This window comes from Eurypyga helias, unplaced genomic scaffold (genome assembly GCF_000690775.1).
Source record: "Eurypyga helias isolate BGI_N326 unplaced genomic scaffold, ASM69077v1 scaffold3600, whole genome shotgun sequence".
In the NCBI taxonomy this organism is placed as follows: domain Eukaryota; kingdom Metazoa; phylum Chordata; class Aves; order Eurypygiformes; family Eurypygidae; genus Eurypyga; species Eurypyga helias.
This window is the reverse complement of record NW_010223596.1, coordinates 8004-34015: the sequence shown is the minus strand read 5'-3', so window position 1 is coordinate 34015 and position 26012 is coordinate 8004. Positions and strand designations below refer to the sequence as shown.

Genomic DNA, 26012 nt, shown 5'->3' with positions numbered 1-26012 from the left:
CTGTGGGTGTTCTATTTATGCAAAATTTAACCTTAAAACCTCTGGGGTTTTCCCCAACCTGGTTTTGTACAGTGGAGGCAAAACTGGAAGATTTAGATCTGTAGTTTTAGGTGTGTGTCTGAGCTGGATAAAATTTTTCTTAGTTTTCTTGTTAAAAAAATTAGTTGGGTTTTCTTTAGACTGCCTCATACTTCTCACAGCAAATGCTTGCTGTTGGGACATAGGGAAGGCTGGTGGTTTTGAACCACTGACTAAAACCAGAGGGCAGATATTTTTATGTTGCTGTGATGTCCCCAGCCAGGAAACCTTTCTAGCTAGGGTTTCTCCCTGGGCAGCTTGTTGCAGCCTGGGGAAAGGCAACAGCTGGGGAGAGTCAACCATGAGGAGGTCAGTGCCTTCTTTATCAGGATGCCACTGTGTTCGGGTGTAAATATTGTCATCTACTGCCTTCAGAAGGTCTTTAAACCTCATGTCCTGATGAGGCAAAGGACTCCTGGTAATAATTCTGTTTTCCATTACGGATCGAGGAGGGACTTTGCTTGTACATGTCATTGCTTGAACTTTTGAAGAGGGAAGTTGGTTATTTACTGGTGTGGATGGCAGTGTCTCATGAAAATGTTGTTTCCTGGCTTCAATGAAGTCTTCAAAATCATAATGATTCTCCTGAAAGTCCAGAACTGGCTGACATGTGGGCTCACAAGGTGTACCTTTTTTTGATGACTTAGGAGGTGCAAGGGGGACCAACTCTCTCCCTGTAAACTTGGAAACTAAATAGAATATAGAAAAAGTCAGATTAGCTTGTGCTGGAATGGTATTTTCAAGAAAAATAACATGTTAATATAAAACCAGCTTCATCCCATAATAAAGAAGTCAGTACTTGTAAAGGCATAAATAAAAGTAGATCCTGACATAGAATGAAACTTTGCATTAAGAGTTTAAAGCAAATGGTGATCTGGAGGTAGGCAATTGGCAATTTTTGGGTTGGGTGAACAGTTTTAAATGAGCATCTCAGCATAAAGTTGCCTGGATTAATTTTAGTGACTGTTGTTCATTTATGCATCTGGGGCTATTTGTCACATTAATAAGCAGAAACAAGTCTAAATTCAGGTCTGGACTTTGATTATCTGGTACTGTGCATCTTCTATATTTTTTAAGACTATGGAAAGTGAGGAGATGGCTGAAGTTGTGACACATGCATCATGTTTGCCTTCATCCTGGGGAATGTCAACAACCTCCTTTTCTTACTCAGAAATACCTATCGTTGGAAGTGCCTTAGCAGTACTGGTACCATCCCAGGGTGCCTGATATTGGAACTAGCCTGCGCAATGACCCAAACAGTAATTTGTAATCAGTTCCTGCAGGGTATAAACTGGATCAGGGGTTCAGCTGCTATTGTTTTACCCGATCAACATTAGATCAATCACCAACCTTGAGGCTGGTAAACAATTCCTCAAAATACTTGTGATTTTAAAACAAAGTGGAAAGATATTTCTATAACATTTTCAGGATTCCTGTTCCTTTTTTTTTTCCCCCCCCCCAGACAGATACCCTAGTACCCTTTCAGATTAAGATGCCAAGACTGTATTTCAGAACAGTACCTTCTGGCAAGTTTTCTTGGTTTTCCAGTGTAATTGCAATCTCATTTGCTTGGCTAGCATCTGTCACTGCCAGGGTTAGTACAGATGGGAATGCCTTATTGCCGTAATTTCTGAGGTTTTCCAGAGTATCCATTTCATCCTTCTGGGAAATCTGTATTTCTGACGCATTATTCAAATGTTTATCAGGATTGTTATTGTGTTCTTCAATTTCATTTTCCCTCTGCAAAATTATCAGACACCGTTCAATTAGTATGGAACACGAAAGCACCTTGATCTTTAAAGAGTATACAGTATAACGTGGGCAATGGGAAATCTTGTTTTCAGACAAGCCTTAGTCCCACACACCAACTTTTCATCTCAGCAGACCCCATGCCAGAGGTTATTCCTGAAACCCAGCTGCCCATGGGCTGGCAGACCCAGCCTCTTTCCACACAGGCTATAGGGAGCAGGTTTTCATGAAAACCAACTGGATACTAGAACACCATCTTTGGAGAGCCTGTAGCACTTCCTTCGGGGTTTATAGCTCAGAGTCTGGTAGGAGATATCTAAGGGAGACCAGGGTACCACTGAGCTCATGCAGCAAAGCAAAAACTTCGCAGGCTGCTATGAGCCATCCCCCCATCCCCAAGGGAGATTATTGTGGGACCGTTGCTGCCTGCTGTGAGGAGAGGCAGTCAGCACAGGGCTAGTCCATTCTTGGGAAGGTTTTGCAGTGGATAAGACTTCCATGGATCTGTGGTAACAGGGCTGAGCATTCTGACACGAGCATGGGCTCCAGGACTCCCTCCTGCTGCAGTACCTTGACCCTTACTCCTACATGCATCCTACATGCACCCTACATGCACGTGAGGGTGAGTTCTCATATGTAGGACACCTGTCTATCCCATGATCCAAGTTTTCAGAGTCCTCACTGTGGTAGCCTCATGCACGCTGATTTTCAGGTATCACAACCTTGTGAAAATGCAAGGGCTGAAGGGTGAAATAAATCCCCTTGTGTAATACTAAGTCCTGTGTGCTGCTTCTGCCAAAGCCCATCTTATATCAGGACTGGCATTTTTTTTTGAAATTTCTGAAATGTATTGATGACCCATCTGGATATTCCAGTTCAATACCAAAGTTTTTGCATGTCCTCTACATTGTCTTTCACAGACTCACTTTGTCATTATGCAGCTGCTACTTCAAGGGTTATCTGTAGTGAGTTTGGATCTTCCATCCCTGCATAATACAAACTTCTTGCTTCCAGAATCAGAGAAGTCATTTGGTTTATTATGATATATTTATCTTTCATAGTTTTCTTCTATTCTTTGCATTGCAAAATATTCCCCTTGTGAAAAATATGCTTCTGATCTAACATGCCATTATAAAAAGTGGGCATAATTTGTGGAGAAAAGGCACTTTGGGAAGCTTGCATGCATTTTGTGAGTTAGCAAAAATGTTTGGAAAAATTTGAAGGGCCCCGAACCTCAAACCTGTGGGGTTACTCCATCCCTCCTACATATTTGCAGCACCCAAACACAATTAAGGGAATTATTTTTAAAGTATTTTTAAAAAGAAACACAATATGTTTAAGTTGACAACATACTGCTAAAGCCACACCAGATCAATTGGGAATTTGAGATGTCATAAGCATTTTAGACTATGCAATCAAATAGTCTCCCAGGATTTTACACACTGCTAGTTAAGAAAACAAATTTTCATCTTACATTTTGCAAGCTGTCACCTTATATACAGTATATCAGAAAACTTGCCATGACTGGTTTTATTGCCAGACCTCTTAAGAGCTAATTGGTTAAGCACCTGGGCAGGAAGCTTTTTGGCAGAAATGCTATTTTCTGCAAGGACTAGCTATAAAGTTCTGGATGGCAAATTGTAATCATTAAGGCTCCTTCTTCTACTACAGAACACATAAAATGTAAATACATTGCTTGGAGAAATTACGATGCATAAAAGGACAGGCTGTGTTTTAAGTTTATCCAATGACTTATGGCTCAAATTTGAACATGGAAAGGATCTTAGGCTTTTTTCAGGGTCAAGCTTTCAGCAGACTTCTCTAATTGCACCCAGAAAAATGAGAATCACATCTGTTTGCATCCACCAAAACTATTATTTGCATGTACCCATGTTAACTTGTGTATACAAGGAGGAGTTGCAAATACAATGACCTGCACTGTTTTTTCAAACACAGGGGGTTTTGTACATGAAAAATAATTTCCCCAGACTTTTTTGCAGTTGCAGATTAGAAGTTCTGCTGAAAATTTGTCCCCAGGAAATTGTATGTTTCTTCGGTATTGTGTGAAAAATCGTAGCCTGCTGCCTGGAATGAGTTGAATGCAGTGGTTTGTGCCTATGTGTTTGAATTCCAAACAATGTTTTGGGCTGATTTTGTTGGTGGAATTTTTTATTGCGTATTATTCATAAGCATCATGAATGCAAATACTTTTTCGTTTGTGTTGATATTTGATCTTTTTGGACAGAATTTTCTGAAGAGCCAGATGCCAACTTTCTCTACAATTTACTAAGGGGAGGGGAGGTTTTTAATTTGCTCAAAAACACTGGAGTATTTTTTTACCATAGATTTTTCTCCTTTATAAATATTAGCTGTCTGTAAATATCTCTTTTTCACAGGCAGACAAGAATACGCAGTATCTTTTATGGTCTTAAGCAGAAATAATGTAAACGAGTGGCATTTTGTTTTCAGGGAATTTCGTTTTTCCTGTGACAGTTAGCTTTTACTTCTTTGCTTCACTCATTTAGATTTAAATTTGCACTCATTTCAATGCAAATGCTAAATTTTGTGCTTCAAATTTAAGTACACAAGTTGTCTTGTTGAGCTCAGTGAAACTATTCATGTACTTAAAGTTAAAGCAGATGCATACATTTGCAAGATCTGGAGAGCTGAAAGGATATTATGTGATTTAATGACGGATCACACAGTGCTAGCAATAAATAGCAAATAGTTGGCATTATACAGAACAGAAGGAACATCTATCTATGCATTTTGAAATATCCTTGGCATAATTTGTAATACAAATATCAAATACCCATGCTGTTTTAATTAAGCTCCAGTAACATTATCAGGGTCTCAACAAGAAGATGAAGAAAAGTGGGAAATTTCCCCCTCACACTCTGTTAACAATCTTTACGCTTCTACCTCAGTTTCAACTCTCTGTGGCCGGGTGGTCGGAGAACTGCATCATGGCCTGCCAGAGAGGTGGTTGAATGTGGCCTCTTTTAGACCAAAGCAGAGAATCCTCCCCTCAAGATAAAGCCCTGCCAGCTGCCTCCTCCGAGAGCCACGCCAGCGCAGCGTGGGCTAGGCTCCAGAGGAGCTGGGGGCTGCTCTTGGCTCTGCCTCTGCCCAAAAACGTCATGCCACCCTTGTGGGGCTCCGCCTTGGGATCCAAGAGATGCATTCTTTTCTTTTCCCTATATACTTTGCATACGCTTAGGGCTAAGTTTTGCCATTGTGTAAGCCTGTGCATAAAGTAGCTTTTGCTGAAGATCAGGCCAGAGGATACTGGAAAAATATGAGCACTGATTAAGAACGCCCAACTTGATGTCTTAGCCTGGCTTCCCCTCTCCCTTCTCTCTTTTTTTCTGAAACTCCAGCCTTTCTGGGCAATAGGAATATTCTTGAACATTGGAGAAACTTAGATAAGGTGGTAGCATTGATCATCATGATTTAAAAGAGTTCCTGGGGAAGGAATGATTGCACAGGTCAATTGTGTATAAGGGTTGAATAAGAAGCAGCTGATAGGTGATCATTATCAACTACAAATATTTGCTGAGCCTAACTACTAGCAAGGGAAAAAAATTAATTTTCATAATACAGAAGAATGTAAGAGGGAGTGGATGGACAGCATTAAGAAAGAGATGATGCAGAGTGGCTATCTTGGAAAAAAACTTGAGTTTTACGAACACCTTTTGATAACAGAATAATCTCTAAATAGTACTAGTAGCAGGGCTCTCAGTTGATGAGTTTAAAGGTAGCATTTACAAACCCTGTGCTAATAAGAGGAAACAATCAACAACAGGGAAATTTCCTAATTTCTGCCTTAGTAACAGATATTAGAAGGTATTATTTATAACAGAACTCTACTTGCCAAATTTAGGCATCTAGTTTGTGCCTATATTTCAGGTTCTCAGCAAAGCTGTCCTCCTAAAAGTGAGTTATTTCCCTGGAAAGCGATCAAAGAGAGATTCTGTCTGCCTAAACGCAAATTTAAGAAACCCCCACACTGAACATGTGAAGATTGGCAGATCAGCCTTGTTTTGTGGTGCGGAAGAAACAACAGCATACCTGGTTGCTACGTGGAAAGGGACATGGGGAGGGTGTAGAAATGGGAGGTTGTGATATGACACAAACGAACAGACCCCAGTGTGTGTTCCCAGTTTACATGCTACACAAGTCCTTGCTAGGTTTAATTCAGCAAGGGAAGTGCACAGTCCTGCCCCTGGGGAGGAACAACCCCAGGCACCAGGACAGGCTGGGGCTGCCCAGCTGGAGACCAGCTTGGTAGGAAAGGACCTGGGGGTCCTGGTGGACACCAAGCTGACCACAAGCCGGCAATGTGCCCCTGCTGCATAGAAGGCAAATGGTATCCTGGGCTGTATGAGGAGGAACGTTGCCAACATGCCGAGGGAGGTCATGCTGCTCCTCTACTCAGCTCTGGTAATGCCACACCTGGAGTACTGCATCCAGGTCTGGGCTCCTCAGTACAAGACAGACATGGGCATACTGGGGAGAGTTCGGTGAAGGGCCACAAGGACAATTAAGGGACTGGAGCATCGTCCTGTGAGGACTGAGAAAGGTTGGACTGTTCAGCCTGGAGAAGAGAAGACTCAAGGGAATCTCCTCAATATATACCAATACCTGAAAAGAGGATGTAAAGATGGAGATAGGCTCTTTTCAGTGGTCTCCAGTGACAGGCCAGAGTCAATAGGCACAAACTGAAACAGAGGAGGATCCCTCTGAACATCAGGAAGCTCCTTATCACTGTGAGGGTGACCGAGCACTGGCATAGGCTGCCCAGGGAGGCTGTGGGGTCTCCATCCTTGGAGATATTCAAGTGCCATCTGAACATGGTCCTGGGCGACCAGCTCTACATGACTCTGCTTGAGCAGGGGGTTGGATCAGATGACCTCCAGAGGTCCCTGACAACCTCAGCCAGTCTGTGACACTGTGAAAGTCACCACTGTTTTGAGTTGGTAGCTGGTTAGGTTATTTTGGGTCAGTACCAGTCTAGCTTTAAACCTTTGACTGGAAAAATGTCAACACAGAGAAAGAAAATGTCAGTCATTCCTCTGCTAAACCTCCCTTTTTGCCTCGGTCTACCAAGCCCTCCAACCTGCCTGAGAAATATATATATATACCAGGACTTCAAAACAATAATCTATAGTCCTTACAATCAGAGCCATTTTTTGGGTCTGTGTTTGAATTCAGCTTGACTCTCTGCCTTAACAGGGCATTTTGGATGCCAGGAGTGGCAGGAAGCACCACAGCCCTTTAATCACCTTGTAACTTACTTTATGCATATGATCGCTTCCCTCTTCCACCTGAGTAGGATGCTGAAAGAGGTCATAGAGAACGTGAAACGCTACCACTTGCCTGGAAGGCTCATTCTCTAGAGGCTGTAAATCAGCTTGATAACCAGACATTCAAGAAAGCTGGTCAATAGCCTTCACAATACAACTGTTCTTGAGTGACTTACGATTTAGCAGATCCAATTTAAAATTATAATATGAAAAAAATCCCATATGTGAAGGAAAGCCTCCTCCCCCTAAGCATGCACACACACACACACTCCCCAACTCATATTTTTGAGTTATGGCTCTGCCTGCAAACACTGCACAGGCTGTTGTGACCTTGGGGCTGTGTGCTGGGATGGAGATCTGGATCTGCTCAAGCTCATCTGAATAATTTCTAGAGGAGTCAACTGGACCTTCTCAAAATACAGCTTCTCCGGGGTGAAGGTTTTGAATGGGAGGCTAATCGCTGATGTGTGTTGTTTTGTAGCTGAAACTTTTCCCATTGCACTTGTGTGTTAGAAGCTGGAATTTGGCTTCCTGTCTGCCCAGTTTCTGCCTGAAGCAAAATTTTTATGACTGAGCTGTGAACCCCTTAGTGGAGACGGTTGTAAAAGAAAAGCTTACAACCTTTTTAACTAATTGTGGCCTTACCAGAGATTTTCTGAATTTATTTTAAAAATTTTTGTCCCCTCTGATCTCACTCCATGTCCCTGAATGAGTCGAATGTGGAGTGTGAGCATAAGATACAGTGGTAAAAACACACACAAAAAAAGATGCTGGGAAAAGATTTTACAACTTTCACAGCTTCCTGCTCACCTTCCCGGACTTTGGATCAGGCCCTCGCAGACCAGTCAGAAAGGCAAAGGATGGTGAGGTCATTGAGATGCTAATGCTCCTTTTCCCGATAGAAAAATATCTTTTTGTGTAAAGAAAAATAATGCTCAATCCCATTATGACCAGCAGCCCATTTTTAAAATTCATTAGTCATTAAAAAAAAAGATATGTTCATATCTGGGAAAAAAAATCTCCTAAAATAATCACCTCCAAGAGTGCCAGAATGTAGGTTTCCTAAGACTGCACCCAGATCTGCAATTTCGTTACTATTTTTGGTTAATTTTCTCTCCATTCCATGCACAACCACCTTTTTCACACGTGCTGTGTGGCTGTCATAATGTTCCTCATAAGAATCCAGGTAGCACTTCATGCTTACAATATCTTACCTGGGCTCTTTTGCGGTCTTTCTGGTACCTGAGCAGTTTCTTCAGCAATAAGCAATAAGAAGCCATGGCAGGAGAGGGTCTGTTATTTATTAAAATGCTAATAACTTCTGAAAGACTGAACTCCATCATCTCTGTCATGTAGTTTAAAACAACAGGATTCACGTCACTGGGGCAAAGTCTGAAATATTAGGAAAAAGTATTTAAACACCAATGATGCATTCAGGTACAATGTTGGGATTTATGGTAAGTGGACAACACACTTTTTGTGATGTAGCTGGAGCAGGCTAAGTTGATTGTACAGGCAAATTATAACACACGGTTGTGCTCTGTCTGGCTACGCTAACTTGACTGCTGGGCTGAGGCTCTGTTACTGCATTATTAAATATCCTATTGTTGATATAATGGATTACTCTGAAAGGACACCCACTAGGATTAAGCTTGAAAAATTAAAATATGGAAAACAGCCTTTTCTCATTTTAATCTAGTGTGTATATTTCGGCTCTCAGTACAATATTCTCAAACAGAGAGATGGTGTATGTGCATGTGTGTAAGAAGACAGGAAGAGCCCCAAAGGCAGGAAAACCTCAAAGGACAAATAAAAAAGAACTATGGAAAGTACAGGGAGATTTCTGGTTTTATGCAAATCAGATTGTGAAATAAAACTGATTATGTTACAATGATAATTATTTTACTCACAGGCTTCTGTAGGTAGTAAAGTTTAGGAAAGGCATTTTTGAAATGCAACAGCCTTGGATTTTGAGACTGCTGAGATATTTTTTCAAACTTGTCAAACTTCAGTATTGAATGGGCTCTGACTCACCTAAGGGGAGGGAGGGCGAAGGTGGGGAGGGAGGGCAAAGGTAGGAAGAGTGGGAAATTCTGAGAGAAATTACTAAATTGCTCATAGATTTCTAATCGCCCTGGCTGTGACTGGTGGTGGATCACCTGGGTTGTGGTAGGAAAACCTGCCATGCATCCTTTAGATGCAACTGCAGAGGGTGCAGATTACATAGGCCAAATCACTCTCTTTTTTTTGATTGATGTGAACGACTGACTTTTACAGAATTATCTGGGCACAAAATATTTGACCCATAACTAGCTACTATCTACTAGTTTGATGCCAGTGCCAGCAATAGACACCCCGAGCCTGGTGAAGGATCACAGGTCAGCAGGACAGCACCTGAAGAGCACCACAAAGGAATTCCAGGCAGTCAGTCAGCTTCTCATGGCAGGGGTGTTGGAACTAGATGAACTTTAAGGTTCCTTCCAATCCAAGCCATTCTGTGATTCTATGATCTAGCTACTTGTAGCTGTGAGATGTAAAAAGGTCCATCACTGAAATTAGGTATTTAAAGACATGCAATGTATGCTTTACAGCCTCCCAATATGAAAGATAACATCTAGAAGGTTGGCAATGTTTATGTGAAGTGTCTTATTGCAGATATTTATTTCAAACTTCTATAATTTAAACTGTAAAGTGGCTTGCTAACAAAAATTAGTGACTAATTAAGGCCAGTTACAAATATGGATGAGCATAAAAATTATTAGAATAAGAAGAATTTGGTATAACTTTAGTGGCACTTCCACACTCCCAACCCCCGAGTCCTGAAACCCAGGCTAGAAGGGAGAGCTGAAATTTGTTACCTGTTCTCATAGGTAGCAGCATGCAGCATTTTCCTGGTGAAGCCTTCGTTCAACCATTTGTCTTTCATTGCTTCTTTGACTCCAGGCCTCTTTGCAGGGTCAGGCTCAAGTAAGGACTGCATGAAGTGTACAGCTCCTGCGCAGTGTTCAGATGAAATGTCTCGCTTACTAGTAATATCTGATTGCTTGAGCAGTGCAAAATTTTCCTTTTTCATTAATGTGGCACTTCCCCTCCTCCTCTACACTGTAAAAATCTCAGCTAAAATCCAGACTCCAGGGCTACCTTTGAACTGCCAATTAAAACAGCTCCGGCTCTCCTCTGAGGCTGCCGTGGTCCCGTCTGGTGACCCTGTTCCTCCAAAGATGCCTGAGCAGGGTGGGCACCATGGGCCAAAACGTGCCGGGAGGCATGCTGTGGACCTATGGATGCTGCTATGGATACAGCGCTGGACCTCGCTTCCTAATTTGTTTCATTTACCCCAGTGAAGGCAGCCTATGGCATCAATAGTAATCTCAGCATTGTGCTCCCTCAGCATTTGGTCGAGGCTCTGAGAAGGGGCTTCCTGTGCCAGCTGACTACCGAGGAGTTATGTTCCTCACACAGAGAAGCTAATCTCATTGATAAAACTCTCTGTTTTGAGGGAGGAAGATGGGCCTGAGTACTCAAATGATATGTTGTGTTTTGGCTTCCTGGAGCTGGGACAGAGAAAGCTCAAACATTCCCGTATGTCTGTCACTCAGATACAACACTGCATAAAGTCCCTCTTTTTTTTTTATTCTTCTTGAGAAAACTCTACCGAATTCTTCCATAGTCCTTGGGGATGTTTTGAAATGAGCATAATGGCAAGTGAGCATTAAACTGGGAACATACCGCTCCTTTCACTTGTAATCGCCTTCAGAACTTAGATCTAAAGTATGCAAAGCTTGTTTACTACTGCTCTCTCACTAAATTCCCAGTGGGCAAGGGAACAATGGAGTTATCCACAATCTTCCACTGACTGTGTGGGCTTTGTAGAAAAGCAGAGATAATGCATTTATTAGTAGAAGCTGTAACAATAGCATAAATAAGAAAAATCAGAAATATAGTAATTGCATCTGTGGAGGGCTTGTAGCAAACTGGAGCTGCTATCTGGTCACCCATCTCCAAAGAAAGATAAATGAGAGACTAATGTACAAACATTCTGGACAGCTATGGTAGAGGTCTTCATACCATTTACTAGGGGAGAAAAAGAAATTGAATCATCACATTATCTTACTACTGTAACGCCAGACTAGATGCAGCTAGCTTAGTCTGGAACTGCCTGCTGCTTCCCAGCACTTGGCTGCAGGCAGCCACTGAAGCCAATCTTGCTTCCTAGGCTCATTCTTGCCTAACATCAGTGCAAAGCTGCTCAAAACGATGGGGAGATCTGAACTCATGCTGGGCAAAACATGTCTCATTCTGCTCTGCTTTCTGCCTTGTTTAGTGAAGCTGCACAATAAGGGCTGTGAGAAGAGCCCCAAGCCTATGGTGGTCAACAGAGAAGACGCTAGTTCAGGTGGCAAGAAAACAGGGGCTAAAGCCAGAGGTGTATAGCAGTCATTGCAAAACAGCAGAATTGTGAAGTAAATTTTGGACTGCTAGCCCAGAGTGGTTAAAAAAAAATGGCTCTGAACTTCTGGGTTTTAGAGCCATCAGGCTAGACCTGTTGAGAACTCTTTCCCAGTTGTCCTAAAATACTCCATAGACTGTACCTCATTAAATATTGTCAGTAAAATTCAATGAAATTTTTTTTTTCAGTTCTTTCTCCTGAAAAATATGAACAGACTCTTCCCAAAAATAGCTCTCAAATGTCTTTAATTATGTCACTGTTGTGGGTTCTGTCTGTAGCCAAAAGATAAGCTCATCAGGAAAAATTAAGGTATTGATAACTGATTTTTGGGAAAAACAGAAAAGAATGCCTGGCTATGACAGACAGCATGGGACATACTAAACATGACAGTGTTCTTATTTACTGCACGGCTGCTTCACTTATGTAAAAGCAATGTACATTTTATTTCCCCTGTGAAAAAGAACTGAGACTAGTGCTCTTTTGAAGAGACAACAATGTTATTTTCCTACTAGCCTGAGGCACACAGAAGTTACTTCTGATTGCACACAAAGCGATTGGACAAATTGATTGTATTATTGCTAAATGCATTTTATTACATGGGTTAGACCTTTTATACCTCATTATTCTTTATAAAAATTGAAGTGCTTTACCAGGGGAGATATCTGATGGAATAGGTCTGATTTCTCCAATTAACATCTTTTGATGTAGTTGCTTGATATTAAAAGGTTCCACTGTGAAGGGTAATGTGCCGGTTAGCATAGCAAACATGCTTACACCTCTGTCAAAGAAAAAGACAAACATCAGAGCTCCATATAATGCTGATAAATATATTTTTAAAAAAATCCCACAAAGCTATGAGTCAGGTTTCAGAGATCTGCCTTCAGTAACAAGGGAGAGGTTACAAATTACCTCTAAGCAGCAATTTGTTCTGAATACACATCTTATGCCTTTTTTCTTTGTGTAAATGCCATTTTATCTAGTGAAGAATGTTGTGGGAAGTGTGTATAAAACAGACTGTACAGTGAGTGATTGGAAAGCCTCTAGTGTTGAAAGTGGAAACCTGCTGTTTATTTTTAAAATAAGCTCATTGGAGTGTCAGTGTAGTGTACCCAGCCCATCAGAATAAAGCATTTCTGTTTGGAGGTTGAGTGACAACACAGAGCTGAGACTGATGCGATAGATCCTGTTCCAAAGAGTAATTCAGTTCTTCTTGCTTTGCTCAGATTGCTAAATTAGGTGTGACTTACGCCTAGAAGGCATTCATTTGGTAACAGCTTGCTGTTTGCTACAGACTTAAAACTTTAACTCTTGTGAAAGACTAACAGTCTGCTAGCAGTGATCAGCAAGCCTTGTGAAGGGTTGCCATTCCCTTTGGAGAAATACCAATGTTTGGAAAACTTGCTTAGCTCTCCCTGGTTCAGGAACAGGGAGGTTTCCTTGAACACTCTCCATGGTACTTCCTTGCTCCTGCTGGGCTGCCCCACCACACCAGCACTTCCCTTTGCCATCCTCTGCCGTTTCTCTACCGGACTCTGTTGAGACAGTCATTTTAGGAATTCAGGCAATTCTGATTTAATTGATCTGGTTGGTACATTAGTGCAGATGGTGACACTGTTATCTGTGAAACAGATCTGTTCGTGGTGTGCACAACCACAACCTTTTATAAATGTTTTTAAACAGTGAAAAACTGTGAGAAGATGATGGCACCATTGAAAAACCATGAAAAGATGGTGGCATCTTTTTCTAAAAGTTGCATTGGATTGCATTTGAACCAGTGACCTGTGGATAAATGCTTTTAATTACTCTCAAATAGAATTGTCTCACTTTAACCATCTAAAACCTAGGTATCTGTAGTTATCAATGGAAAGAGACAGACCTTTCCAAGTGAGATTCATCACAGCTATGTATACAGCTACTTTAGGCTACAGTTATATGTCTCAGGACTGAAAATAAGTGTCTCCGTCCTGACAATAAGTGTCTCAGTCTCTCTGCACTGACAATAACAGGAGACTAATTGCCTGGTATAACACAGACGCCTGGTTGTTAAATGGCTAAATTTAGGAGAGATCAATCTCCTCACTTTACCAAACCTTCTGATAAATCTAGACCTTGAGTGCTTTTCAAAACTTTGCTGATGGGCCCTTTGAGTAAAAAAAACCCATAGATACAAAGGAAACATGCTGCAATGACATGATGTTGAGCTGACTGAAGTAGCGAGAATTGTCATTCTGTAACACATAATAGCACATAGATTAAACGTAGCTGGAGCTGAAGCGAGAAAAGGGCCCCTGAATATTCTCTGATGAGTGGGAGTAACATGCAGTGCAAATGGATCTCTAATGTCATTACAACATTAAATAAATTTTTCTTTTCAACACTGCAAACACTACCATGCACTTTAAATTGCTGGTGATGATATACATGATTGGTGCTTTAAACTGGCAATAGTTCTTTTCATCAGCTTTCTGGATGGGGAAATCCCCAAGGTACGGGAATTTGGGGAGCGGATGGAGCTGCCATCCTAAAATGTCTTTTAAAATCTTACATACAAATTGTAGCTAGTTAACAGTACTGCACTTAGTGGTTAATCGTAGATGGAATTTGATGGTATGTTAAACTTGAAAGTTTATTAGCTGTAACAGACTGTTTCTCCTGTATTCAACTGAACTATCTGGATTTGTTTGAATACAGCAGCTGTTTCCTCAGTTCAGCTGGTGCATGAAAGCTAGTCACTTTCCAGTCTTCCAAAGAATCTTTAAAATCGTATGCACAAAGATCATGATTAGGCAAAATAGGCACTGCTGTTCACTGTTGCCTCATAGGAGCCTCAGCTGCATTGCAGTTGAATCTGGCTGGTTTTCTGAATGTGCTTCTGACTGAATACGGCTTTCTAGTTCCTGTTGTAACAACTTCTTGTCAGCCCTGCTGCATAAAGTCGGTGTTTCTCCACTTCACTGAAATCTTTTGATCCCAGAGTCCAGTTGATCTGTAATCAATTTACTTGATTATCAAATTTACTTATTTTGTGACAATAGAAGTAACTTATCTTTCTAATTAATATTTTAGCCCATCAAAATTCCCTTTTCCACTATGATAATGTGAACAATTCAGATTTAAATTGAAAATATGTTTTATGCGTAAGATGCATATGTCTATGTTAAACACTAAGGACCGTGTATAAGCTTTAAGTAGCCCTTGACCTGTTATGTGATGTTTATTAACAGAGAGAGCTCAGTAAATGATTCTAAGGTTACTGTTTTGCCTTTATTCAGACATCTGAAGTATAATCCTATTTAAGTGCTGACAGCATCCTCTAGACCTGATTGGTCTGTGTTATGTCTACATAAATTCAGACTAGCACTCTTGAAATCCAGACTTACACTAAGTAATTTAGTATGATTTGTCCCTTCATCCTTAACTTTGTGTACTGTGCATATCCTATAAATTTAGAGGAAGCTGAGGTTCAAAACCTGAATATATAGTATGTCTGCCAGAAGCAGGTCATGAGAGGAACAGTGTAGATTATTTATTTATGTGTATATAAATCCTCTTTCTCTTTAGAGCGTGTAGGAATGCTAAGCTTCTACTTTAGACGCCTGAATCAGATGCCTATATGTAGGTACCAGCAACCTTGTCAATCACACTAAAATGCTTTGTCCTCTGTAGATACACAGTTTAGTAAAGACTGCTGAGAACTCCTCAAGGAGACTCCGTATTCTTGCATCTGGACACGCGGGTGGGACACCTAGGTTCAAAGCAGCTCTGTGCATCCAGACCTCCTGTTCCTGCTGGCAGGTGTCCAGACAAGGTGGTTTGGGTTTGGATCAAATGCAGTGTTGTGTTGAACAAAAGCAGAACATTATGATCCGTTACATCAATACAGTTGTGGGGTGGGATAGGAGGTAGCACTACTATGTCAAAAATTCCAATTACTCTTACAAGCCTTATGAGATATTTGAAATCCACAGGTTTTTATTATTGGCCTGGATTTTTAGCCTACCACTTGTTAGTTAAGATACTGCAACGAATTACAGTTGCGGTTGTAAATAGGTGGGAAGAGTCTGGACAAAAGTATGTTTGACCAGCCACTGGATTTTTGACTCTTAATACTCTAGATGAAGATTTGGCTTAGTCTATATTACTCCAACTCAACTTCTATGCCCTGAATAATACCTGCTAGAAACAGGCTTAAAACCCTGTTCTACAGGGAACACTCAGATATGGGCAAGTGATCACTATCAAAACATCTAAGAAGTTGATATGTGGGCACATATACATGTAGATAAACATGAACTGCCTTTCAACAAATGATGACCATGAAGAGCCGCTCTCCTATCTAGATCCGTAAAGATCAAGGGATACAAAAATGAGCTTAATATACTTTTCCCCAGCTCCATCCAGAAAAACTGTCAGAAAAGTAAAAACCCACAAGCTTGACAGCTAGAACCACAAACTGCAAGTGTAATTGAAAAGCCTGAGATTATTTATGTGAAAGACTACTTTTCTGATGGCACCTTTTGCATTTTTCTTTATTATGAGACATCTCCTGTAGATCTAGTGAACAAGGAAAATGGACTCCATTCAGGTCTGTGCCACCTGTGGAGTAAATAGGTCCACTTTTTTATCATAATCTGATATAAAGGACCTAGTCCAGGTATGGATGAAGGTCTTCAAGCTCTGCTGTAGACACATCTTTTGTCTGTGTCTCCCTGAGACTCAATTTTCCTCTTCAGATTTCTTCCTTTGGCAAAAGTTGCCTTAGACAAAAAATGCCATTTGTCAGCCCAGAGTTTCCAGGGCTTCTGATCTTGACATAAGTTACTCAGATAACAGCTGTACCTATGTGCCAGAAGGACAGGAGGGTGGGGGGGTTCATCTGAGGGGGCTGGTATGTACAAGCACTTTCTCTGCCTTTTCAGAACAGACTCCTAGGACAGGATACCCTAAATTCTGCAGGCTTCCCTTACTCCAGAATAGCACGTGCATGGTCATTCATTTTCTTCTCCAGTTTCTGCAATGGATACACATTTCAAGACATATTTTTTGCCCCCATTAATAATTTTTTTTTTTCTGACAACCCTTCTCTGATATATTTCTGCTCTCCCCATTGATGCCGCAATGCAGGGTGTCACCAACCTATTTATATCTTCACTAAACCATTCAGTGCTGAGAATGTTTCAGTAAGTGTATTGTTAGATCTACTCACATGGACCAGACATCCACCTTTGGACCGTATTTCCCATGAGCAAGGAGTTCTGGGGCAGCATAAGCTGGGCTTCCACACTGGGTATGTAACAACTCCTGGGAGAGACCGTCAAACTTTGCAGTATTGCTCAGTCCGAAATCTGATGGTCACAGAAACAAAGGTGAAGAAGTTTTAGTCTCTTCTCAAAATAATTTTAGACTTGGTTGAAGATAGGAGAAAGGTGAAAACAGCAGCTGGCTTTAGCATCCGGTCACATCTCTGCTCTGGATGGCAATGGTTTCAAATAAATGTGCCATGAATTGGCAGAGGAGTAACAGTGAAGTGACCCAGCCATGGGTCTCGTTTGGTTGATTTTGGTTTAGCCATTTCAGTCTGCCTCGATTGACGCTATGCTAGTACAAGAGCACAGCTACAGAGCTTCATTAGCATGGCTTAATGAGCCATGGGTTCATGCACTGGGCTCAGCTGGGTGTGCTTTAGCCCGAAAGAACGTGGGGTAAAATGTGCTAACTTAAGCCCTTTTCTCTGCCTATGTGCATGTGTGCATGGGGGAGGGAAGAGAAAGGTGTGATTGTAAAGGACTGGCTGGCTATAAAACAGGGGTGAAGAGTTGGTGCCTTTTTTCCCAGAGGTGTTAAGCTTTTAAAAGTTTGGGAAACACTGAGTTAAACATGTGGCGTCTCTAAAAGTGAGATTCCCTTGCGGGGTTTTTTTCTGTGCGGTTTCCATAGAATAAAATTGATGTTTCTCTGAGCTGTGTTAACTGCTTGGTGCAAATTCCCTCATTTTTATAAACATTTGCTTCACAACCCTAGCAAAGTTTCTGTTAGTGACCAAAACAGTCTTTTTCTTTTTTTTACACATACCAAATGATGAAGTTTCTAGTTGGAGTAATGACAGAAGCTGTGTCCTTACCTGCCTTTCACCCCAGAAGATTTATTTCTTTGTCTACAAATCACTTCTGCTAGGAACAGCTTTCTACACATAAAAGCTGTAATTGTTTCTTGTTTTGCCAGCAATACCCAAGGGAAAATAATAGGCAAAATTGTTTTCCTTTTTCTCTTAAAAATATGTTTCAGTTAAAGCTCAAATAAACAAGCTGTTAAGTTATACTTCATAACTTTTATTTATCCTAAAAGCTCAAATATGTTTATTGTAATCACAAGCTCACTCATCAAATGTGCTGTGTAAATGGTAGCTGAACTGTCACTGAATGTCACACAAAGTAAAAAGCTGGAAACAAGCTTCACAGGTAATATGCACCTACCAACAATTTTGATGTTGTTGTTCTCATCAAGAAGAAAATTTTCAATTTTTAGGTCCCTGAAATGAAGACAGAAAGCAAACTTTAAGATGCCTGATGTCCCAGCTAACCATTTGCAGACAGTTTTTAGTGAAGTTTAATTGAAATAACAACAATAGTTCCGCACAGCTCTGCCTACAATTGTAATAAGATCCTTATTCCTTCCTGAAGTTTTCAGTTGGGAAAAATGGAAGTTTTCTGTATTTCAGGGAATATTTTATGCATATGTATTTTAAAGAGACCATTCATTTTAGGAATCAGTTGCTCTACTGATTTTTTTTTTTTTAAATGAACAGCATTTATTTCTTCTTTTGAGTAAAGAGAAAGTTGTGCATACTTGGACTCGGAAGGTTTTTGTCTTTGTGTGAAGTACTGTTGAGTATTTCTGCTTTCTTTTTGAGTAAATTGTGCCTGAGAGATATGCAGGATGAAAAGGGAACTGGAAAGTAAGATCTTGCATACCAAGGCTGGACTGGGGACAGATACCCTGAAGGTGGAGACATCTCCGCAGTGATGTTTATGTAAACAGGGTCAACCAGTATCAGCCACCCCTATGGGAGGACATAATTCAGAGCTGCAAGAAAAATGCTGTTCACTGGCTCAGGCGCTTACTTGCTTATTGTGGGAACATTCATATCCTTACAAATTCAAACCAAAAGCTGCAATATTGCTCCACTGTGGGGAGCGCCTGAAGTGGCAGCTGAAATCTTTCGCAGCACGGGACAATCCTCAGCCAGTGTAACTTGGGTGCTGGGAGATGGTCCAGAAGCCCGTGATGCTTTGCTGATCCCCACCACAGCCTCCCGCGTTCTGCTGGGGGCTTCCCTTGGCTCCATGGGGGATACAGGGGGAGAGAGCAAGTTTCAGAAACAGCTTGAGGTATGTGGGTTTCCCTCCTGCCCTCTCTGAAGATGTGAAGAGCTTTCATCAGCCTAAAGACCTTGGAGAGTACAGGAGGACAAACCAGGAGGAGGGATGGGAACAAGGACAGGAGCAAGGAGCAAGGGCAGAGAGGACCAATGCTGCGTGAACAGCACTGCACTGCGGCAGGGGATGAAGTCCAGAGGTTACCCAGTGGTCCCGATGGGTGGTTTTATGGGAGTGTCCTTTTATCTCCATGGTTCTGGATGGGACAGCCTTGTGCTCAAAACCCTCTGCCGCCCCAGGCTGACAATGGGATGGAGATGGTTTTAATGATAACTTTTTAATCGGTTTTAATTTGAATAGCATGTTTTCTGGAGTGGCAAATAAGCCAGTGCCCAAAAGCTGGGAGGTAGATTTAAGATAACTTTGTTCATAGCCTATCCTTGTGACATAATTGTGCACTAAAACTGTGTGGTTTAAAACTAGTCGTATTTCAGACCACTGCAAATCTGACACTTCTATTGGATTTAGCACCCCACAGTGCACCCTGATGACTTTTACTACACTACAGTTAAATAATGTTACATTGGATCGCCACAACTGCTGTTCTGTAGACTGAGCTGTGTGTTCATGCAGTTGATAAAAATGTATGTTTTCTTGCATGAAAGATAATCGTCACTATTAAAGTTTTCACAGTATCAGAAGTTTTCTTGCATGGAAGATACATCTTGTTCTTTCTTTCTGAAGGAAGCTTTCCCAGAAATGTGGTAAGTTTAAGCAAATCATGGTGGTGTTGTGGTGTGGGTTTTTTTGTGTTTTGTTGTTTGGTTTTTTTTTTTTTTGTTTTTGTTTTTTTTTGGTGTGTGTGTGTGGTTTTTTTTTTTCTTCTCATGGGGACTTCAGAGAGAGTGTCTAGAGGGCGGCTGGTGAGGCTTTGCCAAGTCTTTGGTACAGTAGTGATTCAAAAGGGTATATGACATTTTTATATGGGGGAAGGGAAAACGTCCAGGAAAAATTAGGAACTGTACATACAGGCAGGCTACTGTCACTTGGCATGTGCCAGCTTTAGGATTTGGTAGCTGACTTGTGTGTATGCACTAGCCTAATCCAATTACAAGGTAGTGTGATTTAGCCTATATGTCTTTATTTGAGGTCATTAAGCTCAAATGCATTACCTCGCCACTTGGCCATGCCGAGAGCAGTCATAGGGATAGTTAGCAGAGCTCAGCTGATGAGTCTTAGCTTGTGAATCTGTTGAACCTGATCTTGTGCCTGAGCCACTTTATATCTGGCATAGTAAAATACTGTGTGCTGGGAGAATAGGCAAGTGAATTAATGATCCGTCTCCTGGATCATTTTGGCAACTGTGGCATCAAAATCAACTGTGATCTTTCATGGACAAGAAAGGTACTACATTTGCTGTGAAAAGTAGACTCAACCTTAATTTAAGCCATAATGATTTGTTGGATCAGTGTCGATTTTACTGCTGAATAGGAAAAGTAAAGCTCAAGAAACAAAATAGCTGTCAAAACACAGTACAAGATTTCTCATCAGCAATATTAATTTGGACTAAAAATAGTTGCAAAACTGACCAGTTTTTCCTCAAGTATATTATTAAGATGATAGAAAATACTGGTTTTTTCCAAGGTATATCCCAGAGTAAAAATCAGGAATGCCTATAAGAAACTTCTGAGCAAAAGTAAATTAAATTAGCAATTTCCTAAGCTCATGACTTAAGAATGAGACTTTGCAATCACCAGGCCTGTCGATTTGAGCAAAATTAAGGTCCCCCAGGCATAGACCCGAGCACTGGCACACAATTACCCTGAACCATGATACCTGGTGTGATTTTACCAGCAGCTGTTCCCAACAGGCAATTTGGGAACCCTCCTTTCTTTGTGTTAAAGTGATGCAAAGTGTTGAGCTTTGCTTAGTGCTTGGGTGAGAAAATCAGATCAACTTTGTGTGGTAACTTTCCTATTTCTGTGCTCATCTTTCTGGAAATTTTGCTTCTTTTTTTTCAGAAGAGGACACACCCGCAGTTATTCTCGTTGATTTAATCTCCACAGCGAGTTGCTGTAAATCACTGCAGCTGGAGCTGAGCAGGGAAGCCCTTCCAGGTCCTTCCCAGCCTGCTTCTGGTATGAGGTCAAGGCCACAGCTCTGAGTCTCAAAGCTAGCAGCAGGTCACGAGTTGAGGTACTGCTGACTCAACCTATGCCTGCAACCTGACAAGGTGGCTGGGCTCCTGATGAGCCGTGCAACTTTATAAACCCTGTGACAAGGTGTTTGAGAGCCAGGAATGAGTTTCCTTTTGATCAGGAGGGGTTGATAGTAAAGCAGATCTCCAAAGGAGCTCATACTATTTTGTACCTGGCTGCTCTCAGGGTGTGCAGCAAAATTCTACCCTCTCACAAAGCTTTCCCAGCAAAATGTTACCAACAGAAGAAGAGAGAGGTAGGAGAAGAAGTCAGAATATGCCCCTGCTCACTGTGAAGAGTTGTTTCCAAACAAAAAGAAGTCAAGAGTGCTTGGGAAGTTAATGAGGAATGCTGTCATGGGAAGAAGGTAAATGTTATGTTAATGAGCACTGAAGAAATGCTGTAAGGTAAACTAGTTAGGGAACTAGCAAGGCAGGGATGTTAGCCTGGACTAAATGAGTTAAGCCCCATGGGTTTATTTTCTGGTGGGATTTTTTTTTTGTTCAAATTCCCTAGGTCAGATACTGACTACTTCTTTCTTGTCTATTCCTTATTAATTAATAAACCCAATATACTTAAGGGCTGTATTGCATGTCACGAAGTGCTTGTAAATGCTGAGCCATCACATTCACAGCTTATTTGTTACTTTAATGATACGGTCAGCTGGATGTCTTATTAGGTCCTGGGGCTTTCTTGATGGGTGCATTATTAAGTAAAGCAGAAAAGTGGTGAGGAAAAAACCATGCTTCTTGCCTGTTCTCCCACCTAAAATGGAAGTCCTTATTCTGCTGCTCTTGGCATATGCACCAAGATCCCTGGCGAGGGTTAGAAGATCTGCACTCCTTGAATGAGCTGTTCAGGTTCCTCTGGCGGTGGCTGAAGTTGTGATCTGCCCTTATAATTCAAAAGCCAGTCTGGAAGGTCAGAGACCTGCCACAGACCTGCACCCGCAAGACCGTGTCCTCTGTGCAAACAGTGAGCAGTCATTCCTCAATCTCCTGTCCTGAGTGACGTGTAGTTATTTCAATGTGTTGTGGCTAACCCAGTGAAATCAATATTTATACGTATTTGTATTATAGCCTCACTGAAATACTTGCATTAGGTGCATGCTTGCCACAAGTAAATTCTGAGATAATCATGGGAAAGTATTAATTTGTTGTGCTTACCAGCTCTTATCACTGGACTTTGTTGCTTTACTCCCAAGGAGTGAGTAACAGCTTATCTTCTACCACCACAGAGAATAAAATGCTTTATAAAGATGGGCTGAAAGAACATCATCCTCTTTGCAATCCCTGTTTTCACAAGGGAAAATTAAAGAAATCCTCTCTGTGAAGAAGAGCACTCTACGTTCTTGCACACATTTTCTGACTGTTTGGAAGGGGAGAAACATCTTACCTGTGAACAATTCCCTGGCAATGCAGGTGCTCTACTGCAGACAGAATTTGCCTGGTGTATCTCCTTACTTCCCTTTCTGCCAGCCTCTTTTTGTCACAGATTCTGTCCAGGAGGTCCCCGCCGAGGCACAGCTCCATCACCATGTAATAGGAGTTGTCAGTCTCCAAGGTCTCATATAGCCGAACAACGTTGGGGTGCTTAATCATCTGGTGTATCCTTGGCTCGCGCTTCATGTTTTTTAAGACGTAGGAATCCTGCTTGGCTTTTCTCTTGTCAATGACTTTTATGGCTACCTAAATTGCAGGATATATGCAAATTGGCAACAAGATTTGCAACCCAGATTAATCTTCATTACTCAGAGTAAGATGACGTGGGAGAAGATTTTTTTGACATGATGTTGATAATCAGTACCACAGAAGGAGGCATTCCCAATGGAAGGATGCACTTTTTATTTCTGTTGAAGGCCAAAACAGCAAGGCTGAACTCTGTCATATTTATACCTCTTGATTGATTTATAAATATGCATATATGAAATGTTCTCAAATGCAAAGAAATCACTACATGCTTGACTGGTAACTGCATTTGCACTGTACCACGCATTTTTTCTAACATGCTCCCTTCTGACTTGATCTAAAAGCCACTGAAGATACTGACTATAACGTGCTGGGATTAGGCTCTCTGCAGTTTGGGAAGCTACTCAGCCAGTACTGAAGCCACAATAAAAGTGAAAATCAAAAACCCAATTGCTACTAATTCACCTTTCCATAGTTATGTCTAGTGGTATTTTTAGACCGACTGATCTAGAGATAACAGATGTTATCTCTGTCCTGCCATATAAATGACTGCTGTTGGATTGGCTGGCTTTTCAGTAAGTGTTGTCCATAGCTTTAAAGGTTGGATACGTGGCACTAATTGTTCAGTGAGGATTATCAGGGAAAGCAGATTGGAAATTGTCTTTATGCCATCATCCTATTCTCTTTTAGCTGGAGGATATCTTTGTTGTCTATATTGTTTTATAATTGTGAAAACAGTTGCAGTCAGTACATATTCACACGTGACTGATTATACATGAGCAATGAACTCAATTTATGAGGTTAATTTATGAGCATAAAGTTCAGAGGATAATTCACTGAGTAGATTGCGGTTTGCAGATTAAAAGGTCTGAAATTCTCTGACATAAGTTAGTGTGAGGTTACTCGCAATTCTTAATGCGTCGTTCCCTCTCATTAGGAGCTTACCTTCTCCCCCGTGGGGATGTGCAGCCCCTCCATCACCTTGGCAAAGGAGCCCTTGTTGATCATTTCACCTACTAGGTAATTCCCAACTTGTTTGGAGTAAGGGAATGTCTTCCCAGTCTCTTGGGGCATCTTGTTAAAGCAAGCAGGGATTTTTATATCCTTTATGTTTTTCTCCCATTCTGGTAGTAGTCTGTCCAAGTTACCAGTATCTGTCATTTTGTCATCCAAGCCTCCTTTCATTGCTGTGGGCATCCCTGGAGAGTCAGATTTATGTTGCTACTTTCCAGATGTAGCTTCTGATTCACAGCAGAGCCAGGCATTAAGTCTGTACATCTTGTGGTGCGAGTGCCATCCTGCTGATCACACAGCAACTAATCCTTTCCCTCCGAGCCTCCGTGTTTGTCACTGATCTCTACCCTGAGCACGCAGATCTGCTCAAGCAGAACCAAGTGGTAGATTATTAAGCTAACCTGATAGGCGATGTCAGTTAATGCCCCAGGGCTGCCAAGTGAGATGACACATAATCCCAGTATTAGCCTGGAATATACAGCGCTCTTCCTCCTACAACAGCTCCCTAAAGCACATGCTCGGTGCACGTTGCACCAGACTAAACCAAGCCACAGTTTTCCTGGAATAAATATTGCTGGTGTGCAAGGGCACGAGTTTATTTTAAAAACCCTGTGGTAGCATGAATGCAAAGCTGAGTTAGTCCCTGATGCTGTGCAAGCATTTACACATTTGCTGTGTAAAGCATATAAATACATATGCACTTGTAGCACGTTTAAGTCCCAGGGTCCTGGCCCGACTCCATGTCTCACAGAGGTATTTTGCATGTCCTGGGACTTGATTCCTGTTCAGTAAAATGTAGCAGTGGGGACAGAGTGTGCGTGTATGTATGTGTGTGAGCGTTTTCCTCCTTACAGCAATGGCTGATAGAAGAAAAGAGGTTTTCTTTTCTACAGCTGTTGTCTGTCTATATCTGTCTTCATTACCTGGGTTCTTTCCAAAGTCATGGAGAGAGAAAAGAGCCTTTCCAGAGAGTGCTTTCACATACCTGCAATTTGAGATGGGAGTTGCCATCTCTCTCCAAAGCCCTTCCCAGAACTTAGTACGATGACGAATCCTTTCTCCACCCTTTGTCAATTGGAGCTGAACAATAAGCGGTGCCCTGCTTGCTTGATTTGACTTGTGAAGCTCACAAAGGGAATAAAAATTGCCAGGACGAGTGAAAACGAGAAGGGATTTTTAAGAAGTGTTTAAAATCCGAAATGGATTTACAGTTCAGACTGTTGTGAGCGAGTTCAGTACATCGCCATCTGCGTGCAGCTGCTTGTGGGCCAGGGCAACCCCTTGCCTTTTAGCATCTAAGTAGAAGATAAAGTCCCACGAAGCTGAGCAGGTTTTCTCTTCATGACATACTCAGTTGTCACGCTTTGAACTATATCAGTTGCCCAGCTGGAATGAGACTTTGTTTGCTAACTTAAGTGGCTTTTTTCTATTCTTTACAGAAAGCCAGAAACAAAGGAGACATGGTTTGCTGAGGGAAGGACGAGGAAATTGTCCTTGATTTCAGCTTACTATTTGCTGTGCCTCCTTCCCATCTTCCTAAACCGCTGTTCATTGACTTTCCCACTAAAAACAAGAGAACAAAAGTGAGGGGAACCGCTGTATGGAACAGAAACCCGATATTTCTGGCACATTTCAGAAGAAAGGAAAAAACCTCTTTAAAAATACAACAAACATTTAAAACATGATAGCTAGCTAAGTTAACTATTGCTATTTTTGGGGAAAGTCCCAGCCTGACACCTTGAAAAATGTTGAAGTCAAAAAGCTTCCAAATACTTTTCAAAGTAATTTTTTTGGCACAGTGGAGGATTTAAGAAAAAAAAAAAAAAAGAGAGCAAAAGAGAGTCCACCTCTGTGTTAGGGAGTCCACAACTACTGATCACAAGCCAAATGAAGCTGAAATCCTGGAAGAGAAGGGAGCTGTTCGCCAGTGCTAGTAGTGTCCCTGCTCTGTGATACGGCTGCTGCGTGATGTGCTGTGTCGCAGTGTGAAAAATGTGTAAGAAGAGACCTAATAAAGCAGATCTCTGATAGAAGAGAAATGTCAATAAGGAATGATCTCCATCAAGGAGGAAAGATTAGCACCATAGAAGGAATGACCACCTTAAGGGCTTCAAAAAACTAACAGACCTCCTCCCCAAACAAACCTCAGAATA

General features: G+C 41.4%; 1 protein-coding gene across 1 annotated transcript; it reads right to left on the bottom strand.

The window, feature by feature from the left end:
* Positions 1–1598: 1598 nt before the first annotated feature.
* On the bottom strand, positions 1599–24042 carry LOC104516568 (hormonally up-regulated neu tumor-associated kinase homolog A-like; the record flags this gene model as incomplete). The annotated part of the gene is made up of 8 exons (XM_010160975.1): positions 23791–24042; positions 22553–22845; positions 18057–18112; positions 16790–16928; positions 12234–12361; positions 9992–10127; positions 8348–8525; positions 1599–1818 (listed from the first exon to the last, which is right to left on the bottom strand). Coding segments are annotated over exons 1-8 (1402 nt in total), but the record flags the coding sequence as incomplete, so codon positions are not given.
* Between the last annotated feature and the right edge of the window lie 1970 nt (positions 24043–26012).